This window comes from Habropoda laboriosa, unplaced genomic scaffold (assembly GCF_001263275.1).
Source record: "Habropoda laboriosa isolate 0110345459 unplaced genomic scaffold, ASM126327v1 scaffold291, whole genome shotgun sequence".
NCBI lineage: Eukaryota > Metazoa > Arthropoda > Insecta > Hymenoptera > Apidae > Habropoda > Habropoda laboriosa.
Genome location: NW_017100515.1, coordinates 1,576,039 through 1,598,844, shown reverse-complemented (window position 1 = coordinate 1,598,844; position 22,806 = coordinate 1,576,039). Strand labels below are relative to the sequence as shown.

Here is a 22,806-nt window from a genome sequence, read left to right as displayed (position 1 = left end):
TACTAAAAAGAAAAAATTTCCCTATTCATCAGTCGGAGAAAAATTGATTCAGCTGCTTCGCAAACTTTTCCTCCCACAGCTGTAGAAATGAATATCTATTCAATTTCCAAACCCCGAAGTCTAATTGACAGGATAAAAATCAGGGAAGAAAAAATTTCCCTATTCATCAGTCGGAGAAAAATTGATTCAGGTGCTTCGCAAACTTTTCCTCCCACAGCTGTAGAAATGAATATCTATTCAATTTCCGAACCCCGAAGTCTAATTGACAGGATAAAAATCAGAGACCTGGTTTACACCAGTGAAGAGAGAGAGAAAAAAAAAGAGGAAGGGAAGTAGAATCCCGTAGAAAAGAACACAGAGCGAAATTACCAGGTTCCGGTTCGATTACACGAAGGTGAGCACGAGCCGACGTTGCAGCGTCAGGTCGAAAGGCTCGCCATTATTTTAATTGCTTCCATCAGGCCGAACGAGCCGCGGGACAACTCCGTGGAGACGTTCCAGGACGCCCCATAAGGAGACGTCGTGTCGTGTTGGCCAGCCTGCGGTTTTCACCCACCTTCCCACGCTTTCTCGTCGCCCCTTTCCTCTCGCAGAGGAAACGACCGGAAGTCGTGTCTTAATTAGAATCGTAACCACCGTTAAGCTTACCCCTTGCGACTCTTTTCTCCATTCTTTGTTTCTGTTTCTATGTATCTCCTTTTCTCTTCCTCCGGTCGTGCATTTTTTAGGGCTTTCTGCGGAATTTTCTTCAATTTCTTCACTCTCGGATTCGTCCTGGTTTACTGAAAGGGAATATTTTTCTTTTCTGTGGAGAATGTGAATATTTTCGTAAAATTTTTCAGTCTGAGATGCTTCGAATTTTTAAAATTTTTCTTTTTCTTCTAGCGATGAAAATTCTTCGCGATTTTCCTTAGAAATTTCTAAAATTATCTACTTTGCAATTTCTCCAATTTTAAAAGTGAATATTTTCGTAAAATTTTTCAGTCTGAGATGCTTCGAATTTTTAAAATTTTTCTTTTTCTTCTGGCGATGAAAATTCTTCGCGATTTTCCTTAGAAATTTCTAAAATTATCTACTTTGCAATTTCTCCAATTTTAAAAGTGAATATTTTCGTAAAATTTTTCAGTCTGAGATGCTTCGAATTTTTAAAATTTTTCTTTTTCTTCTAGCGATGAAAATTCTTCGCGATTTTCCTTAGAAATTTCTCAAATTTTGTAATCTAAAATTCCTCCTATTCCAAGAGCGGATATTTCCGCAGAAATTCCCAGACAGAGGGGCGCTACAAAATTTTCCTCTTCGATCCGAATTTTTTCCTGTTTACCGCAGAATTTTCCAGAGAGAAAGCGTTAGCCAAGTCTCGCAACTTGAAACGCACCCTTTCAATTTCATTTCCCGCTTACTTATCCTTGCCACGCAACAGAGTCCCCTTTCTCACGGGATATTTTCCCAGGAACTAATTTCAACTTTCCCGAGATACATTATCGGAGGAGGAAAAGAGAGTCCTAACGAGCGGTGTTTTAATGTTTGACACGCTCGATTTGCATCGTCCGGCCACTGGATGGAATTATTCATCGGTCTTAACGCGTCTTCGGGGCGATTGAAAATTTCGCCGGGGAATTTTAATGGCGCAGCCGCTAACACCGCGGCTAATAGCCAACTTTCCGCAACATCGAATTATAATGGAACATCGATTTGACAAATTCGTCCGTGGAATGTGCAAACAATTACGCCAACTTTTCTACACTGTCGTTCCAAAGTATTAGTATCGTATATCAGAAAAAATATAAAGGTGTTTACCCTCGTATAATTTCCAGCGTTTCTCTCGCAAATGGCAAATTTGTGGGACGAATAGAAGAGGACAAAGTTTCATTATTTTTCGTGCACAATACGACGGCTTGAATAAATTTTTTAAATTTGCAATAATTTTCGACGTAATATACACTACCGTGCATAAGTGTTTGGCCACCCTATAAAACGGAATAACTTTCTTAAAATTGGGCCAAACGACTTGACTTTCTTTTCGAGAAGTTAGAAATATTAGTTCACTAGATGACGTGTGCAAAAAATTTTGAAAAGATTACAGTTTGTGGGAATCGCGAAGAAAATTGTAAAGGTCGAGCAGAAATTCGTAGAAACGTAGATTTCTATCGCTGAGAAGAAAGATAGGGAAAAGGCAAAAGTTTGGTGAGAATTCTGAAGAGCAGAGAAGTAAAGTTCTGTCACTGAGAAGAAAGATAGGAAAAAGGCAAAAATTTGGTAAATCAATGACGAGCAACCTCTTTTACAGCGCAGCGAAATTAAAAACTCGATAGATAGGCAAAAATTTGGTGAGAATTCTGAAGAGCAGAGAAGTAAATTTCTGTCACTGAGAAGGAAGATAGGGAAAAGGCAAAAATTTGGTAAAAATTCTGAAGAGCAGAGAAGTAGATTTCAATCACTGAGAAGAAAGATAGGAAAAAGGCAAAAATTTGGTAAATCATTGACGAGCAACCTCTTTTACAGCGCAGCGAAATTAAAAACTCGATAGATAGGCAAAAATTTGGTAAAAATTCTGAAGAACAGAAACGTAGATTTCTATCACTGAGAAGAAAGATAGGAAAAAGGCAAAAATTTGGTAAATCAATGACGAGCAACCTCTTTTACAGTGCAGCGAAATTAAAAACTCGATAGATAGGCAAAAATTTTGTGAGAATTCTGAAGAGCAGAAAGGCAAATTTCTGTCACTGAGAAGAAAGATAGGGAAAAGGCAAAAATTTGGTAAAAATTCTGAAGAGCAGAGAAGTAGATTTCAATCACTGAGAAGAAAGATAGGAAAAAGGCAAAAATTTGGTAAATCATTGACGAGCAACCTCTTTTACAGCGCAGCGAAATTAAAAACTCGATAGATAGGCAAAAATTTGGTGAGAATTCTGAAGAGCAGAGAAGTAAATTTCTGTTACTGAGAAGGAAGATAGGGAAAAGGCAAAAATTTGGTAAAAATTCTGAAGAGCAGAGAAGTAGATTTCAATCACTGAGAAGAAAGATAGGAAAAAGGCAAAAATTTGATAAATCAGTGACGAGCAACCTCTTTTACAGCGCAGCGAAATTAAAAACTCGATAAATAGGCAAAAATTTGGTGAGAATTCTGAAGAGCAGAGAAGTAAATTTCTGTTACTGAGAAGGAAGATAGGGAAAAGGCAAAAATTTGGTAAAAATTCTGAAGAGCAGAGAAGTAGATTTCTATCACTGAGAAGAAAGATAGGAAAAAGGCAAAAATTTGGTAAATCATTGACGAGCAACCTCTTTTACAGCGCAGTGAAATTAAAAACTCGATAGATAGGCAAAAATTTGGTAAATCAATGACGAGCAACCTCTTTTACAGCGCAGTGAAATTAAAAACTCGATAGATAGGCAAAAATTTTGTGAGAATTCTGAAGAGCAGAAAGGCAAATTTCTATCACTGAGAAGAAAGATAGGGAAAAGGCAAAAATTTGGTAAAAATTCTGAAGAGCAGAGAAGTAGATTTCTATCACTGAGAGAAAAGGTAAAAAAAGGGCAAAAATTTGGTAAATCAGCGACGAGCCTCTTTCCCAGCGCGCCAAAATTGAAAACTCAATAGACCCGATACTACCTCCCCAAAAATTCGACAAATTCCTTCTCAAACCACCCGAAAAAATCAAGACCAAATCACCGCTAAATAATCCTCGAAGGCGTTAAAAACGAGGGTCCGATAACTCCGATTTTCGGTAGTGTCGTGTTCCGGTCGATCAATCAGCGCGAGGAGGGTGCATCATCGCGTACCCATGTACGAATTACGTGGAATTAAAGTCGCGATAAAGCTCCTGGCCGGTGTTTCGGCCGAGTTTCCATTTCGATCGCATTTGCATGAGCGTTCCCCTCGTTATCTCAGCCGAACCGATCACGCAAATGGCTCTTCCGCGCCGTTCTACCGTTCTCAATCTCGGGGTTGAACGACCGGATAAAACGAAAGAAAACGCACGGAGACCAACTCTCTCTCCCTCTCTCGATCGCCGCCAGGGATCTCCGATCCGGGAATACATTGTGGCTCTCGAAATGAAATTGTCCCACCCTATCGTCCATCTGACTCCTTCCCTCTCCGTCGTGCAGTTGCTTTTTTACAAATTCTCTTTCTCCTCCTGGACACCCCTTTTTTCAAGCCTCGTCTCTCCCTCGGGGCTTAGGGACTCTTCCTAATCTTCCTTTGTCCCTTCCCTCTTGTCTTATTCTTCGAGAGTTCCACTCTCGCGACAGGGATCTTATCTGTACTTTGGTTAATTTTCTTCTGTTTTGTTTCTTTTTTTTTTTTTTTTTTTTTTTTGTTTTTTTTTTTTTTTTTTTTTTTTTTTTTTTGGAAGGTTTTGTAGTTTACAGCTGCGGTGAGGAGCTAGAGGCTCATTCGGGACTGGTTTCAATCTACCGAAGTGAAAAGTTTTCTGCGTTTTGGTGTATTCACGATGTGTGTGAAGTAATTTTCATTTGTTCCGTATCTCAACTCTTCGATATTGCAATGCGTAACACAAAAGAAGGAGTAGCCGAGAGATTCTGTAATCCTAGTGAAGCCTCCGGGTCTTTTTCGACCCACTAACTTCTTATTCTGTTAAAATTCACTGTCTATATCGTTCATCTGGCGTGCTTGGGTCTTTTTTGACCCAAGAAAGCGTCACCTAAGTGTACACTCGGACGAGAGAACGCGCTGAGATAAAGGAACCTCCAACGAGGCAGCGGTACGCGTAAGAAATTCGAGTCTTCCCGCGAAAATCCAAAAAGAAGGAAAGCGACGAAAAAATAGAGGAAGAAAGGTCGAGAGGAAATTAATCGAGGCCCCCGTTGGAATCAGCATGCGAGCCACGCGTCTCTCCCATCGCGTGACGTATTATTACGTCAGGAAGGGGTAGTCGCAGTCTCCCCGTTGGCTTTTCCGCGCGCGCTCCGACGATCTTCGCGAATTATCTCTGTCCCTCCAGGGATGGAAGAGGAGACAGGGTGGTCGGTCGTTATCTACGGCAGGCAGTTATTGCCTATTGCGCGGTGCCCAGGCAAAATAGAGAGAACAGGACTGAATAATTCCCTCGTCATCTTGCCAAGTCCTTTGTGTTTCCCTTTAAACCCCCGGAAACAGAAGTGGAAGGGGTTTGTGTGGGAAAAGGGTCGCGGGGATCAGCATCCTGCTTTGTTGGAAAACGCGATCGCGGAACCAGCTAAATTGTTTCGACTATGGACGTCGCTTCAGGGCGACTAGTATGTCTTCTATTAATCGGAGATGTAAGTGTACACCTAGGTATCCGAGAAGTATTTTCAATGTTCGATGGGTCGAAATATTTTTGCCCAAAATTTCGACCGAAATTCGTAGAAATACCGAAGATGCAGGCATTTGAAGTGAAGTATGCTCACGTGTTACCAAGTATACATATATTAGGTTGTTGCAGCTGGAATGATCGAGGTTTTACTAAAGATATCAAATTTATCAATCTACGTTATACTTTTTCTTTTCTTTATTAATCTATTTCCGGAATATAGAATTTTCAGTTGTAAGAAACGATCGCTTCAAGAACGGAAAGAAGGTAGATTCTGATTATATTTCGTGATCAGTCGTGGCTGCAAGGTAGAGTTGAACATTTTTTTTAGCGGGGAAAGTTGCTGATCGAGGAGGAAAGTTATCGTCGAGCTCGCTCGCGAGGATTTTCCAACGCGGGAACTTTCTTGCCGTTAAAGTTCGCAAGTTAAATTACTGGAAAAGCTAGAAGTCTATCTTCTTAACAATGCCTCCTATACCCGAGCAACGGGACGCTCAGCACTGGCTGCCTCGAGTCTCGATCCTCCCTTCGACGTGGCAATTTTCGTGCATTCTATAATAAAAATCGCGATCTCTCTTCTTTTATTTTTCCTAAATACGCGTTTCACCCACGTTTCCCTATTTTTCATCCGGCGTCGCTGCAACAAAGGGAAAAATTCGCCGCGCTCGCGCAAAACACGGTGTTTCACGCGCCGCTGTTTACCTAACGCGCGATCAATTAAACAGCGCGCGAAATTCCGCCTCTCTCGCCTTTCCCTCGGCGAAAAGTAGCGCGGCTAAATGGCGCGCGTTCAAACGGCTCGTTGTTTAAACCGTGATCGCGGAAAAATGACAACGGGAGGGAGGAAGGGGCAAGTAGACGCTCCTTGAATCACGGTGGACATCTGCTGAATCACGGTGAAACGGGGTGCTGGGTGGAAAGGGTGGAGAAGGGGGACGAAGAAAGGAAAACTGATTAAATTAAAAAACGTCCACGAGGCCGTTTCGGTGGATTCGTTGGCGCGTGGATTGAATTTCCTAAATTCATTAAAGGGTAATCACCTGGAGCCCGGGCAGAAATCTGCTGCACGCGATCGCGTTAATTAAGCATCGCGTTCGGGACGTCGACTTAATTGTGATCAGCCGAGACTGCGAAAATTTCTAAGCACTTGGTGAATTACTTAGCCAACTACTGGGTGGTCCATTTGAGAAATGAATAACTTATTTTCTGCTAGGTATGTGTCTTAAAATTTTTCCTTCAGATCTTGAAAATTCCTTATGGAAACATTGACGACAGAGAAACTTCTATTTTCCGTACCTCGTCGTGTAAATGAACTACTAGGTGGTCCATAAGTCTGCATCATCTGAGAATCGAATAACTTATTTTCTACTGTGTAGGTACGTGTCTTGAATTTCTTGTTTCCGACTTTGAAAAGGCAAATACGAATAATTCAATTCTTGAACGGCAAAGATTAGACACACTTTTTGTGAAGCTGAAATTTTCAAGTCGAACGTCGAAGAAAATCACGATCGAAAATTCAAGCAAATTTAAAAAATAAAAGGTACGTCCGATTCTTGAATAGTGTCTCCGTATATTTGTATACAGCTAAAATCTCGAGTTAAACGTCCAAGAAAATCCAAGCAAATTTTTACCCAAATTTCATGAACACCCTTCACACATCGATCACGAAGACACGTCTCGGCATAAAATGATCGAAACTATATTCCCCGTCGAGACACCGAGAAACAAACTTCACCGGGCGAAACTAAATCCCGGAAACTTGACGAAACTACGAAAAAGCCTCTCGGAAAATCTACACAAAGAATCACCGTGTAAACTTTTCCTCGAACCGAATTTATTCATGCTTCTCCATTCGAACTACCGAAAACGAAATCCTTCGAGTACCGCGAGAAGAACGTGTAGCCGGGAGGGAAGGGAAGAAGGAGAGGACGGAGAAGTAGTTTTACCTGAAAGTAGAGAGAGAGAGAGAAGGAAAAAAGTTTGTCCGTGTTGTTTCAGAAACGTGGAGGATTACGCGAGGGAGCACGAGGAGGCGTCGCGAAACATTCAGCAATACCTGTCGAATCCAATCAACGCTTATCTGCTGGTGAAACGACTGACCACTGACTGGAAACGTGTGGAAGAGCTGATCACCCAGGACGTGGGCAAGTCTTTCGTCGCGAATATCACCAACTCGAGGAGCGACCTTAAATTCCCAACTGACGAGGACCTTAATGGCGCGGCTGTCGCCTTGATGAGGCTCCAGGACACGTACAAACTCGAGACCGCACAGGTCGCCAGGGGCGTGCTCAACGGGGTCCAGTACAGCACAGGATTAAGCGGTTCGTATACACGCATGTACGCTTTTTTCGTCTTGGCTTTTATTCAGAAACGAGCGGGTTCTTTGACGAATTCTTTATCGCGTGGAAAGTCTCTTAAGCTCTTTAGAAACACTGGCACGTGTGTGTTTGGGTTTTTTGAAAATTTCAGTGTTTTTGATAGAGAAAATAGGAGAACATAGTGAACATAAATATCCGTTGGATTATTTCTAACAACACCCTGTGGATATAATCAAGCGAGGACAAAAATGTCTCCGCGTTATTTTAAACAAAGGCACTAAGAAGTGTCCATAAAGTAAACAGTTCGTAGGTATAATGGGACCCCGGCTTTCTTTTTGGGCGCCCAGAAACAGCCCTTTAGAAGATTCAATAGAGTAAAGACGTTTCCTCCGAGTAATAAATAGCATATTACAAAGTTTAAAGGCTATTTCTTTCCATAACCCATTTGCAATTCGTGTAATACAATCTCCTGACAAGAAAAGTAGTTCAGTTGCCATGGACTTAAAATGAATAAAATAGAACCGTATAAAAAATGAGATAATTTCTTGCAACTTTAAAAAAATCGTTCCTGAAGAGGTTAAATGTAGTAAAAAGTAGGATAAAGTTGCCTAATATGAGACCCATTTCTTAAAGAAGTCATGACTGTCGACTAAGGACACTTTTATCAAAATTCTTTTGTAAGGTACTGGAATGTACGGCAAAGAAAATTCTGTTCCTTCGTAATAAAATGAAAAGGAAAATTATGCAGATACGCAGATTTCAAAAATGAGTTCCTAATATGAGAATCCTTTTTCACACATTGGGCATATTAAATCTGTTTCTTCAGCACCGCAGACTTCGCGGGCTCGCCGGTAACACTTTGTACGCTAAACCAAAATTGGGAGGCTCTTCTTATAATAGGAACTTCCGAGGATCACACGATAGCTACTAAGTCTTCGTTATTTAAGCCTTAAACTCCGTTGCGTGCACTATACAACGGTATTTGTGAAAATGATTAGAAACTTGCTATTTTCGAGGTATTTGCAATTTAATCGAACCACTTGAAAAACTTTCTGCAACGTGTTGCACAAATATGCTTGTTGAAGACGCTCGATTGATTTCAATCAGATTTGATAATTAACGCGGTTAATTACGAAACAAAACAGCATCGCTTGGACATTCGAGAGTTCTGTAACGGAGATATGCTGGGGTCTCGTATTGGTTGATTTCAATCAGATTTGATAATTAACGCGGTTAATTACGAAACAAAACAGCATCGCTGCGACATTCGAGAGTTCTGTAACGGAGATATGCTGGGGTCTCGTATTGAGCTACTTTACCCTATATTGCACACTTTTTCAAACATACCCATACAAAGTAGATTACTATCAGCGTTTGTCGAACGAATTCTAGGTGGATGAAATATTGATAAGAATTTCATGACTCGTAGATCGCGTTGCTTATCAAGATAGAACTCAAAGCTCCTCTTCGAGGTTGGAGGCAATTTCATTCATCGCCCGCGATCCTTTCATACCGTTTCAAAAATTACCAATCTTTCAAAAGACCCGTTCACATTCAGGCCGCCCGATTTCTTACTCCGGTGCTCTCATCGCGACATCTTTCTCGCGAAACCGCGTTCCACGGGAAAACCCGGCCGCCTGCCTGCACGCTTTCAAGTCCGAGGAGAAAAGATCGGCTGAAGTTTTTCCCCGCGGCGCGACGCACGGAGAATTTTTGAAAACGCGGTTTGCTTTACAAGCGCGATTCCGAATAAACGTGGCGGCCGTTTTATCCGACGCAGCCGAAAAGAGCTCGCGAAGTGGAGCGGAGCGACGGGGAGGGGGATCTTTCGTTTGCAACGCGGAATTTCACGGAGGAGCGATAAAAGTGTACGTGGTGAAAACGCGCCCACGTGAACCAAAACTCCGGCGAAAAGTGAGGGGAAGAAAAGTTATTCATTAAAGTCTCGTTTTCCCTGCGATGTTAACTCTCGCGGAACGAATGTTCGCCTCGGCGAAATTAGGCCCCGTGATTATGTTCGTTGCGGCGAGGATTGGCCAAGTTAGCCGCGAGGTTTCTAAAACTAGCGTTTCGAACGATAGAAGGAGAGTTTGCGGTCTGACGTCGACGGAAGAATTAGCTTGGAATTTTTGAGGATTCAGTTTCTGAGATTGCTGCAAGTTGAGACGTAATTAGCGAGGTAATTTGTAACTCTAATGGGACTTGATTGGCTTAGAAATGTCCCTGTGACTGTGAATCGTAGCTAAAGTGTGTCTCTTGGAAAAATTTGAAAAATCGAGATTTCAAAAATTTCACAACTTTCCACCGCTCTGCTAAGAAAGAGAATAAACTAACTAAATTCCACCCTCATCCTCGTAAATTCATCCTTCAAAAATTTAAGCGCGTCTCCAATTAAACTGATCAATAGAGAATAAATGAAATGAAATTCAGTTTCACCACTGTGACAACCCAGTTTCACTTCGCAACCATATATCTTCATTTGCGCAGTCCTCAACCCGTTGGTTACACAGAATTTTCCAACCGAATCCGATAAATACAATAATCCACGTGTCCATTCTCCGGCTGATAAAGAATTAATTCTGTAAAAGCAACGACAATTAACAAACATTTACCCGGAGCAAACAGCTTTCCAATCGCCCCGGTCGAAACGTAAAGAGCGAATTCTACACCAGGACCAAATTTACCCGCCGTTCAAATTGAAAAAGAAACTTCTCACAGTCGATCGAGAGCAATCTATTCCCGGCTAATAAAACACTCGAATGCCCCGAAAGGTCGGACATTGCGGGTCTAAATGATTCATTACGGACCATCCACGCCTCGTTATCGCATTAGTCCGGAGGCAGGGCGGATAAAAAGGTCGGAGGAAAAAGAAGGAGTGTGGAGTAGCGAAAAGCTTGGTCCCTTCTTCCGTGGTGAATTATTTATTCGAAGGGACAGGAGGAGGAGGAGGGGAAATACGCGAGCGAATCGACAGGAATATTGGCCCCCCGATGTTACCTGTACTTAACGATCGCCGACATGAATAATTTACGCGATCTCCTTTATCAGCAACCTGTCCTCGTTTCCGGACCAAATTCGCCACATCTGACGTTTCTTTCTACCTTCCGTTCACCGGAAGGTATTAGGGGAGCTTTCGCTTCTTACCGCGACAACGAAGTGATTTTTTCCTCGACACCAGACAACCACCGTTTTCCTGCATCATTTAGAACCCACCGCGGGGAGTTCGATGAATATTGAATGGCTAATGGAGAATGATCCTCTGCTCTTACGTTCTCTTCCTTCTTTCAGCCTTTTTTTTACAATTCGGTTTTTCAGAGAGATTTTCTTTTGGAAAGTAAGGGAGGCTGTTTGCGACGAGTGTGAACCGAGTTAAGTTCGGTTCTGTGTTTGGCTGTTTTTAACCCCTTGACATACACTACCGGCCAAAAGTTTGGAATCACTATGCATTGCAAGTTACACAAAAGTTCGCAGAAAAACGTCAGCAGCTTTAACCCTTTCGCGACGGCGGAACTAGCCATCGGTACGCCACTAACCCGTACGCGTTAAGAGTGTCCCGCGTTTTTTCAAATCTTAGAGGATTTCGTTGGAACAACAGAGGACTTAAGGGTGTACTGGATAAAGGGAATGTTGTCGAGGCCTTGTTCTGTATTTTAAAATAAATCTTCACTTTGAGTTGTCGAGGCGCGAGCCAATGCGATGCGCTTAGTGGATGCCGGATATAACCGGCGTTAGCCAGTGTGAAGCATTTAGTGGATGCCGGATATAACCGGCGCTAGTCGCGAAAGGGTTAATAAATATAACAAAAGAAAAGAGAGGGGATGAGCCTGAGTGGGATACCGATATATCGAGTGTCAGTTGTTCACGTTCAGGAGTCGATGTCGAATTACAGTAGTGCACACATAAGCGTCCGCAGTCGGGACTGAACGGCGACTTCTGCGAATTTAACTAAGGAAAGAGAGGAGACGAGCCTGAGTGGGATACCGATATATCGAGTGTCAGTCGGACTCCACTCCAAAGTCCCGTTTCCAAGGATTGCTGGGGACAGCGACGGACGCTTAAGTGTGCAAAAATGCGAGCGCTTACGCGTGCACTACTGCACTGTGCTCGTTTGAATCAATGGTTTCGTCTCTCGATAGTAACTCGAAATACAGGCCACATCGTGAAGACTATAAAATAATATTTATCAGTATCGTACCTTTTCTTCAAATTGACGAAATTTAAAAAGAGGCGTATAATTTATATTACCGTTAGTTTGTCGAATTTAACGAACCCCCGAGCGAAAACTTAAACTCCACCACTCGCGGAGTCGATTCACGTCAGACTCAATTAGCCGCGCAGCAGGCGTTAAGACTAATTCAATCCGAGTGATTCGGTGAAAATGTTCGGAACACAAGGAAACACAGAGAAAAGAGGGAATTTCCCGTAGCTAGATTAAATTATAAACGAGTAACTCCGCGCTTTATGCGAGCCCATAAACGATTCCAGAAGAAGGAAACACCGTTCGCGATTCACCTCCTTTACGATTCAATTTCGAACTTCGTTATAGTCGCGTAAACCTCTCGCCTATCTTTCCCGCTTTTTATCCCACACCTCGTTCCAGCGAGCGCAACTCCCTTATTCAGTTATGTGATCAAATTTCTAATTCGGAAAAACCCGTTCGAACGACCGCGACAAAATTCTGCAATTCCCCGGAAACGTCCAGATTGAGATTAATCCGACCCGACAAATGTTGTATTCAAAAGAAGAGAGATTAATTTCAAGGTAGATAGAGAGTAATCGATCCGGCAAATTTTATATTTAAAAAAGAGAGAAAAATAGAAGAGAAATTAATTTCAAGGTACGTCTACACAAAGTTCGAGATCTCCGTTCGATCTGTGAAAAATCTGAGGAAGGAAGCACAGTTCGCTCTCTCTTTTTTTTTCAATTTTAACTTTCAGATTTTCCAACCATCCACCGCTGTTATTACGAATGTAATTATGATAATAGAGTCATGAATTATACAGGGTGAGCATGGAGTCACGGGACAATCAGGAAACGGAATGACTCCGAGTCGACGGAGAAATAAGTCGAAATCGCCGGGAATAAATTCTCTTGCCGACGTGGATTTTTGCTTCCTTTTCTCTCTCTCTCGAGAGAGAGAAAATAATGTAAAACCGTGAAATTTCGACAAACCGGTGAATTTTTCTGGGACACGGTGAAATTGCAAGAGAAAGAGCTTGATGAAAAGCTTTGCGTAGATTTTTGTCAACATTGCATGTTTGCACTGTGTAGAAAGCACTGTTTACTGATTTAACTAAAGTTCCACGATTTTCGGTCTTTTTTGGTTATCGTTCTTTTTTTCTATTTTCTGCAGCTAGCGATTGTTTCGAGCTTGGTCGACAGTCTTATCACAACCGTGATTACTACCACACGGTTCTGTGGATGCAAGAAGCCATGGATCGCCTTCAGGAGGAACAAAACGCGACCACTACCTCGAAGCCGGATATATTGGAATATTTGGCGTTCTCTACGTACATGCAGGGTACGTATATTTCGAAAGAAGATAGCACTCTGAAATCTCCAACTGATAATTACCGATATTGACGAAACTTATATGTATAACAGTCCTCGAAAAAATATTTCACACGTCCTCTTTTTATTGCCGCTGATCCACACTGAAGGTGTGAAAATCGCCCTCGAATATTAGGGTAAAAAACACATTTTATTTCTCAAATTTTGTCGTTGAAAAATTTAAAACTCGTCTCTGATAATTTTCAAGATGTTACACTAAGATTTTCACCCCTTCGCTGTGACAAATTGCTAATAAGGAGAAAAACGTATGTAGGGATGACCGAGCGTGAGTGCGTTGTTTGTATGAATGCGTTGTCTGTGTGAATGCGTGAGGATCTATGACCGGAGCGGTAAGGACCGGCGTGCCAGGTCGAGTGTTTGGGATAGCGCGAAAGATATTGAACGAATGTTTAGTTTTAGTAATCAGGCGAGGAGTGCATGAGTGCGTGTGTGTTTTCTTCTACGGAAAAGTGTGCATGTATGCAAGATGACATTAGGGCGAATGCGAGGGAGCGAAAGGCAATATGAATCCAGCGATTGATTGAGCGACATCCTTAGCGTAGCGATATGAACTATTAATAAATATAGCATAGTCAAAAGTCCGTTCGAGTTTACTATCCCTCCTCACATAAATCCCCTACACGTATGAATATTTTTCTATCAAATATTCGAATATCAAGAAACTGGTAAAATCTGCATAAAAACTTTCACGAAACGAATAATCCTGTACAAATAAACTCGCCGATTAGCAACAAGAGGAGCTTGGAAAACTCGGGATTTAACGTTGGTGAAATTAATTTGAAACAGCGTGAAAGGTATTTGTAAAAGAAGCAGATTTAATTGCCGTCAAATTCTCCGTCACGAGTGAACCGACCCAACTTCCAACCGGTTAGTTTGTTTAAAGCTTCATTAAAACTTCGTCAAATGTATTATACCGCATTTATTCCATCTCTCTCTCTCTCACTGTTGAATTCGATCTTTGAAAATGATGACGTTAACCCCTTTCGCACGGCGAAATCGTCCAATAAAACCAGAAGTGGTTCGTTAAACAACAAGAAACTTAGGTCGGACTTTGCAACAGGAATTTAATATCGTCTGCGCAGAGTGGAGTGTGTAAATAGCGTTGCTCGAATTTCCAACGATGAAATTTATTTGTTCCCCATTGTTCACCAGGGAACGTGGCGCGAGCATTAAGCATGACGAACGAGCTACTAGAACTGGTACCGACCCACGAGCGAGCTTTGGGCAACCGTGCTTACTACCAGAAGGAGATCCAGAGCAAGGCGAGCCAGTCGAAGAAGAAACGCGGCGAGGACGGCCAGGACGACACCGCTGTTCCTGCGCAAGTAAGATAATGACGCTACGTGAAACGCTCCAGAGTTCTCGTATTACGCGACGGTGTGGGTTAGAGTGTGATTTTGCTGTACCGGATGATTCATTTATGGGGAAACACCCTATCGATGAATCTCCATTGAGATCGGCTGTTACACGGTGGTACGAGTCGATTTTCTTCGACTGACCTGATCTGTTTATGGAGATCTATGCTGTTATCGGGACGTGGGTGGTGAAGTGGGAGAAAGAGATTATTTTCGGGGTAATTCTCGTTCTGTATAATCTTATATGACTCGGTAATTAAAATTTTTTGAATAGGGGATATTGGGATGTGAAGATTTATTTTACGTAGGTGGTACAATGGAGGAAAGAAAGATTATCTTCCGGGTAATTCTCGTTCTGTATTACCTTAGATGACTCAATAATTAAAATTTTCTAATTAGGGAAATGATATTGGGATGTGAAGATTTATTTTACGTAGATGGTATAGTGGGGAATAGAAAGATTATCTCCGGGATAATTCTCGTTCTATATTACCTTAGACGACTCAGTAATTAAAATTTTTTGAATAGGGAAATGATATTGGGATGTGAAGATTTATTTTACGTAGATGGTATAGTGGGGGAAAGAAAGATTATCTCCGGGATAATTCTCGTTCTATATTACCTTAGATGACTCAGTAATTAAAATTTTTTGAATAGGGAAATGATATTGGGATGTGAAGATTTATTTTACGTAAATGGTACAGTGGAGGAAAGAAAGATTATCTTCGGGGTAATTCTCGTTCTATATTACCTTAGATGACTCAGTAATTAAAATTTTTTGAATAGGGAAATAATATTGGGATGTGAAGATTTATTTTACGTAGGTGGTACAATGGAGGAAAGAAAGATTATCTCCGGGATAATTCTCGTTCTGTATTATCTTCAGAATATAATTGGATGACTTAGTAATTAAAATTTTTTGAATGGAGAAATGATATTGGGATATGAAGATTTATTTTATAATACGTAAATGGTATTGTGGAGGAAAGAAAGATAATCTTCGGGGTAATTTTCGTTCAATATCAGCATCTTAAGACTATAACTATATAGATAACTGAAGAATTGAAATTTATTGATCGAGGAAATGTAAAAAAGCACTCTACACACCGTCACCAGTTTACAGTGGAGGTTGCACAATCGAAAAATAAGATTTTCCAAGAAAAATATTTGAATACCGAATTTTTAGAAATATCTGCTTTTATATTGACATACTTTCAAAGTAAAAATCACGAAGAAATGTATTGTCTTCCTCCTCGGTATTGAAATGCAATCTTCCTCTTAAGGTCCTCCTCTAAGTATACGTTCTTACTTAACCACAATTCACAGCTCTTATTGCAGAAAATCAATGATACCCAGTTGCACCATACTTTCTCCTATATTAAAACATTTTTCTACGGTATTAATCCTCAGCAGGACGGTGGCAAGGTAGAGCAAGTAAAAAAAAAGGAGGGATGTCTCAAGTCGGACTCAATCAAGATCTTTGGACGAGCTCAAACTTGTGACAAACCTTCGAATGTGTTTTTCTCAAAACTAATGAACATGAAGGTGACGATATGATGTTGAAATAAAGTTCAAAAAGACACCCGAAAGCCACATACTTTTATCCCCCTTATCGTTTCTTTACTGTCGTCGATTCATACACTACTCATACTTAATCCTCCACGTCTATTGTCTTCAGCATTTCACCGTAGCCGAGGAGAAGGTGAAGACGTGGGAGGAGATGTCGGAGAGGGAGCGTTACGAGATGTTGTGCCGCGGTGAGGTGCAAATCCCCCGGAAAATGCAGAAAAACCTCAAGTGCCGGTACGTAGATCGCGGAATTCCGTTCCTCAAGATCGCGCCATTCAAAGAGGAGGAGGCCTATCTGGACCCGAGGATAGTCGTCTATCATAACGTGATATACGACGAGGAGATCGAGACAATCAAGAGAATGGCGCAACCGAGGGTAATTAATATTCCCAAAAATGTCGTTTTCACAGTTGAATCTTCGTCGAAGAAGAACGAAAAAATTGGGTGTACAGTTTGTGGAAACGATATACAGCTGGGGTGGCCATAGCACGGCTCTTATGCAAATAAAATGTACGCGTGGTAAACTAAAACTGATCAGTGTCCAAAAGTGATTATTTCATTTCATTTCTTTGGAATATTCCTTCTTGAAATGCGGCTTCCAAAGGTAGTGTAGCTGGCCACCCCTGATATGCAGTAACAACGCGGGGACTAGGGACACCGATTGTCCTTGCAGATGAAAATAAAGAAAAACTGAAGTATTTGTGTTCTTCCAATGCATGAGCATACAGGGTTATTTCGGGAGAGACGGACCAGGCATGTGTTTCCTACATTATCCGCCAGATATGGAAGAGAAAACACCGAGAGCCACGCTCGATCGCTTTCCGTGAAACAAAAGAATACCGACGCGTTCCATGTAATGTAGGAAATACTTGCCTGGTCCGTCTCTCCCGGAATTACCCTGTTTATAAGGTGTTTTAACTATAAAACCAGCTCAGTATTCTCAGTCCCCACATATTGCTGTTAAAATAATAATAAACGAAGTATCTCATGTTTGAAGGTCTACTGAGAAAGAATGTTTCCCCAGAGAAGGATGGAATATGAAAAAACAGCGAGAGACTGATTTGTTGTTGTTGCGTAGCTATAGGACTATACCTATAACGCGTCTTATTACGATAAAAATAAACGTAGGATGCAATAAAACGGAATTGTAGCAAATAATCTAATTAGTAATGCGTGGGCTCTCCTCCGTTTTCAATTAGCTCGATTATTCCATTGTGTACGTATATATAGATATATACGTGTTACGTAATTACACTAATCACGCGCGTGTATTTACATACCGTGAAGCTGTAGTTACGTAGCTCGCAGGGAAACGCTGGTAGCTTGATTTTTCTTCCAAGTTGGGCTGTTCGTTGTGTACTTGAATTCGGTGAACCTCTTCTTGTACGCAGCGGTAATTTGCTAACGAGTATGCTAACTATGCTAACGAATAAGCTAAATAAGCTAACTATGTAAATCGATTGGAAATCTGCGTATAATCGAAACTAAATACGGTGTTCAGGGGAGCACTGAATTTTATAGGAGAATGTGATCGTATAAGCGTCGTTCGTCGAGGCACTCGTTCGGTAGCGTCGTAAACACTGACTGAGGGCATATCGTCCTGTGGAATTTCTGCTCGCTGTACGAGCGCTGCTAGCTTCGGAATAAACCTCGGGGTGAGTCACCCTGGACGTAGGCTTGGTCTAAACCTCTTGTCTTCATAACATCGCGTGAGATTCGAGAGATTTTTTTCGTGCCGAACATAAGAAACGCGAGGAAGGGTCGATGTATGGACTTTGGGACAAACATAGAGATAGATGTTTATTTGAGAGTGAAAGTATGGCGAGTTGCTCTCGAGAGTATTTCTCGCGAGTGGACATTGTATCTGAGAGTGACTGTCTGAGAGTATCGATCAATTGCGTGAGAGTAAACCTATCGCGAGTTATTCTCGAGAGTAAATCTCTATCACGAGTTACTCTCGAGAGTACATCTCGCGAGCGGAGACACTGCGTCGGAGAGCATCACTCAACTCTCTGAGAGTAAACCTATCGCGAGTTATTCTCGAGAGTAAATCTATCACGAGTTACTCTCGAGAGTATTTCTCGCGAAGGGACACTGCGTCTGAGAGTGACTGTATGAGAGTATCGATCAGTTGCGTGAGAGTAAACCTATCGCGAGTTATTCTCGAGAGTAAATCTATCACGAGTTACTCTCGAGAGTACATCTCGCGAGCGGAGACACTGCGTCGGAGAGCATCACTCAACTCTCTGAGAGTAAACCTATCGCGAGTTATTCTCGAGAGTACATCTCGCGAGCGGACGCTGCGTTTGAGAGTGACTGTCGGAGGGCATCACTTAACTCTCTGAGAGTAAACCTATCGCGAGTTATTCTCGAGAGTATATCTCGCGAGCGGAGACACTGCGTCGGAGAGTGACTGTCGGAGAGCATCACTCAACTCTCTGAGAGTAAACCTATCGCGTGTTGCTCTCGAGAGTATTTCTCGCGAAGGGACACTGCGTCTGAGAGTGACTGTATGAGAGTATCGATCAGTTGGATGAGAGTAAACCTATCGCGAGTTATTCTCGAGAGTAAATCTCTATCACGAGTTACTCTCGAGAGTACATGTCGCGAGCGGAGACACTGCGTCGGAGAGCATCACTCAACTCTCTGAGAGTAAACCTATCGCGAGTTATTCTCGAGAGTATATCTCGCGAGCGGGACACTACGTCGGAGAGTGACTGTCGGAGAGCATCACTCAACTCTCTGAGAGTAAACCTATCGCGAGTTACTCTCGAGAGTATTTCTCGCGAAGGGACACTGCGTCTGAGAGTGACTGTATGAGAGTATCGATCAGTTGGATGAGAGTAAACCTATCGCGAGTTATTCTCGAGAGTAAATCTATCACGAGTTACGATAAGTGTGCCTGAGAGTGACTATCTGATAGCATCGCTCAACTATCTAAGAGTTTATCTATCGCGACTTGCCCTCGAATGGATACAAAATCATATTACTGTCAAACAGTTGCTTTGCAAACGCGAAACAGTCGTATTCCTGAGAGAACTTTCGTACGAGTAAAATGAATTTCGAAAAAGCTATAAATGCAACTAATCAACTGATATTCCTAAACAACAAAAATACTGGGCGTAGCCATAAACTCAAATATAATTTCAATATGATTTAATTTAAGAAAATAATTAAAATTGCAATCTGAGAATATTGGGAGATATTGAATACTTGGAATTGGTTCTTGCAATATATTTAAAAAAATTCCTGTGCCTTAATCTTTAACAGCTGTAAATTAATTTTTACCAATATTATTATTAATTACTATTGAGAAAAGGTGAGAGAAGTTTAATACTGTAAATTAATTCACCAATGATGTTTGACCCTGCTTCGGTGCTTTAATTTACAACCTCGTTATATCGTTTCCACCAGCTATACTTCATTGAAATTACCATGAAGTTTCACATAAATTTCGCTAAAAATGATCACGTTTAATATTGTTCCAATTTTTTAAAATTTTAATTACAGTTCAAACGTGCCACGGTGCAGAACTACAAAACCGGTGCCTTAGAGATAGCGAATTATAGGATTAGTAAGAGCGCTTGGCTGCAAGAGCACGAGCACAAGCACGTGGCTGCGGTTAGCAGACGCGTGGAGCACATGACGAGCATGACAGTCGATACAGCGGAAGAATTGCAGGTTGTTAATTACGGTATCGGTGGTCATTATGAACCACACTTTGATTTCGCCAGAGTAAGTTAGAATTTCAACTTATTTCACCCTTCGATCTTTTAAACTATCGAGAATACTTGATACAAGTGATAATTTACGTTTACAGAAAGAAGAAACAAACGCGTTCAAAAGTCTAGGAACTGGAAACCGTATTGCTACAGTTCTATATTACGTAAGTACTTCATTTGCATACAGAAAGCTTGCCAAATATCTCTAATATCATTTTCCAAAAACAAGAAATTGTCAAACTTTTTTTTGGAAAAATGTATAAAAATTAACGTGTTTATTTTAGATGAGCGACGTGGAACAAGGAGGTGGTACCGTTTTTACGGCCATTAACATCTCCCTGTGGCCCAGGAAAGGCAGCGCCGCCTTCTGGTATAATCTCAAACCAAACGGGGAGGGAGATTTCAAAACGAGGCACGCGGCATGTCCAGTACTAACCGGTTCAAAATGGGGTAAATTAGAAGAACCATTAAAGACTCGCTAAAGCTAAAAGCTAATCCTAATCAACGTACAATTTATTTATTTCATCTCAGTTGCAAACAAATGGCTACACGAGAGAGGTCAAGAATTCCACAGGCCCTGCACTCTTGAGAATCAAACGGCTGACGAGGCTGACGTGAGGCACTGAAGTAACCTATTCAATACCCGGCTCGACATTAGTGAAAATAAATAAGAAAGAGACATGTTTCAGAATCAATGTTCAACCTCTAGAACGCTCGACTCGCGAGACGCATTCACGCCGTTGTAAACAGTGCAAATACTGAACAAGGACATTGTTGTATCTATCGCGAGGTTAACTCGTGGAAATCGGAAACGTGAACGGCGATGATGTGATTTTTGTATAGGTCAAGCGACCCTTTCGAAGGCTTTAATCCCATGGTTTTAAACGATTGCAATCGTGACGAGAAAAAAAAAAAGAAAAGGAACTGCCACTGTTTGATTATATACATTCAAAGGAACTAAAGAACACCCTCGTTTTTTATCAGTTTTATTACAAAATTCGAAGAAATTGTATAGGGTAAAATAAGAGGGCAGTTTTTGAGAAAGAAAAAAAATCGTTCGTTCGAATCTACGATTAATATACTATCCTTAGACCCTAGAATTTTTACAGAAGCACACAGCATTTTAGGCGGTAGCATACATTAGAATGTCAAGCAATAACGAGTTGCACGTTTGGGCCAGTCGTTAGTTTATCCCCGAGGAAAATGAAGAGTCTTGTGGTCGTGTACGATGAACGAAATATGTTATATACCGAACACAAGATTCTAGACATTCTCGTCGCGTTTATTAAATATAACTAACATATAAGAATGAAAGAAAAAGCGGAATGAAGCATTCCTGTGTTCATCAAAGAGTATTCTAACGAAATCTTTAATCGTTCCTTCTTGTATGACACATTTCAACCCTCTTAGTTCGGGTCTTTTTGTAAATAGTAGCGATATAATCGAGAAATGTCGACGATTCCTTAGAAAAAACCGTTCGTCTTGTATACGAATCGCTTGTAAAAAAAAAAAAAAGTAACAAAAAGAAAAAGAAAATAAAACTGGAAAGGAGGCATGACAAAATGGAAGAAGAATAGAGTTTATCAACAGAGGAAGTATGTCTGTCCGCATCGTGATATTTGACCTTAGCATATAAGACGTTATTTCGCGAGCTTCGATGTCCATCATCGTCGAATTAAAAGAATCTATCGAAATTATTAAAGTAGAAGTCAAGTAATCGATTAGTATCTTACCTTAGATACCGCCATCGTTCTTCACACCTTCTCTCCTTCCCTTCAATAGTAATCCTTGTGTGCGCGTGAAATACAGAAACCGTTCTTCTATCTTGTCGACCTTAATGTTCACGTAAAAGTCACTGATATACCTAAGCACGAACAGTCGGAACCACATCGCGAATAACATTGTACAGACGACACTTGTACTTATACGAACTGGAAACATGTCTTTAAACCCGTTTTTAAATGTTTTACAGCCTTAAGTAAAAGAAACCTGACACTTTAGGCTCGAATATTGAACGCAAAAATGGCGCGTTTTGACGAAATTACTTTATACTCAATTTTTTAATGTTTTACGAAGATTTGTAGAGAAAAACTTATACGCAAGTAATGTAGAACCACTAATGCGAACAATATGCATAAAATGAACACTCGCGGCTAGATATTTTCACCAATTTCACGATTTTCCGTAGCACCGACTAATTCACACGTCTCGCGGCAAAGCTGAAACTTGAATACTAAAGAAAACCTGTCGAGACAGGCTGCGCAACGTTGCGCACAGATCGCGCACGCTGATTGGTCGGTTATTTACCGGCAGTAGCTGACAGCCAATCAGATCGCTGCATTCGCTGAAAATTGGCGCGTAAAGTTAAGGTGCGCATTAGATCGTGCAACACTGTTCAGTATCGAAAGATTCAAAAGTGTGTGAAACCGCGGTCCCTCGTCTGTCGGTTTTTCTAAAAGTTTTAACGTTCGAAGTGTAAGATTGACAGTGCACGTGATATTACTGTGACAGTTGTATAATTGACAATGATTGGTATATTGAAGTACTGTTGTATCGCTACACCTAAGGGCTATTTTCCAAGAAATTCGACAGAGGTAAAGAACGCAATGGAATTTCAGAGGCAGTATTTCAATAGCGCCAAATTCGTCATTGGTAAGCAATCTTTATTTTCCACAAGCTCGAAGCGAATTTTGGCGCGAAATATAAACGAGATTCGATGAAAATTAATTCGTATCGACGTCTGAACGATTACACGAGTGAAGGAACATCGCTAATGTAAATTTCGATCGAATAAAGTTGTTACGATTCGTTGTTATCGCACGTAAGAAACATTGTTAGATCATACGAGCTGAAGTAGCTCGTTTATTGCGATTATTTACGGTGTCGGGAAGCCACTGTATTTCCTACGTAACCTGCGTAGCTCCTAAGTTCGTTTATAACGATCGTTGCATCGTTCTACCGGTAAGCCCTAAGATAA

The 22,806-nt window shown here is 41.2% G+C and overlaps 1 protein-coding gene across 1 annotated transcript in view; it reads left to right on the top strand.

Annotated features, from left to right (window-relative positions):
• The window catches only part of LOC108576501 (prolyl 4-hydroxylase subunit alpha-1-like), a 221,164-nt gene extending 200,142 nt beyond the window's left edge, over positions 1–21,022 (top strand). The window contains exons 6-13 of the mRNA XM_017939510.1: positions 7,293–7,615; positions 12,966–13,133; positions 14,336–14,508; positions 16,217–16,483; positions 19,618–19,842; positions 19,928–19,993; positions 20,114–20,279; positions 20,361–21,022. Coding sequence (XP_017794999.1) covers positions 7,293–7,615; positions 12,966–13,133; positions 14,336–14,508; positions 16,217–16,483; positions 19,618–19,842; positions 19,928–19,993; positions 20,114–20,279; positions 20,361–20,455 — 1,483 coding nt within the window. The 3' untranslated portion in view covers positions 20,456–21,022. The remainder of the gene's footprint in view (positions 1–7,292; positions 7,616–12,965; positions 13,134–14,335; positions 14,509–16,216; positions 16,484–19,617; positions 19,843–19,927; positions 19,994–20,113; positions 20,280–20,360) is intronic.
• The last annotated feature ends 1,784 nt before the right edge of the window (positions 21,023–22,806 follow it).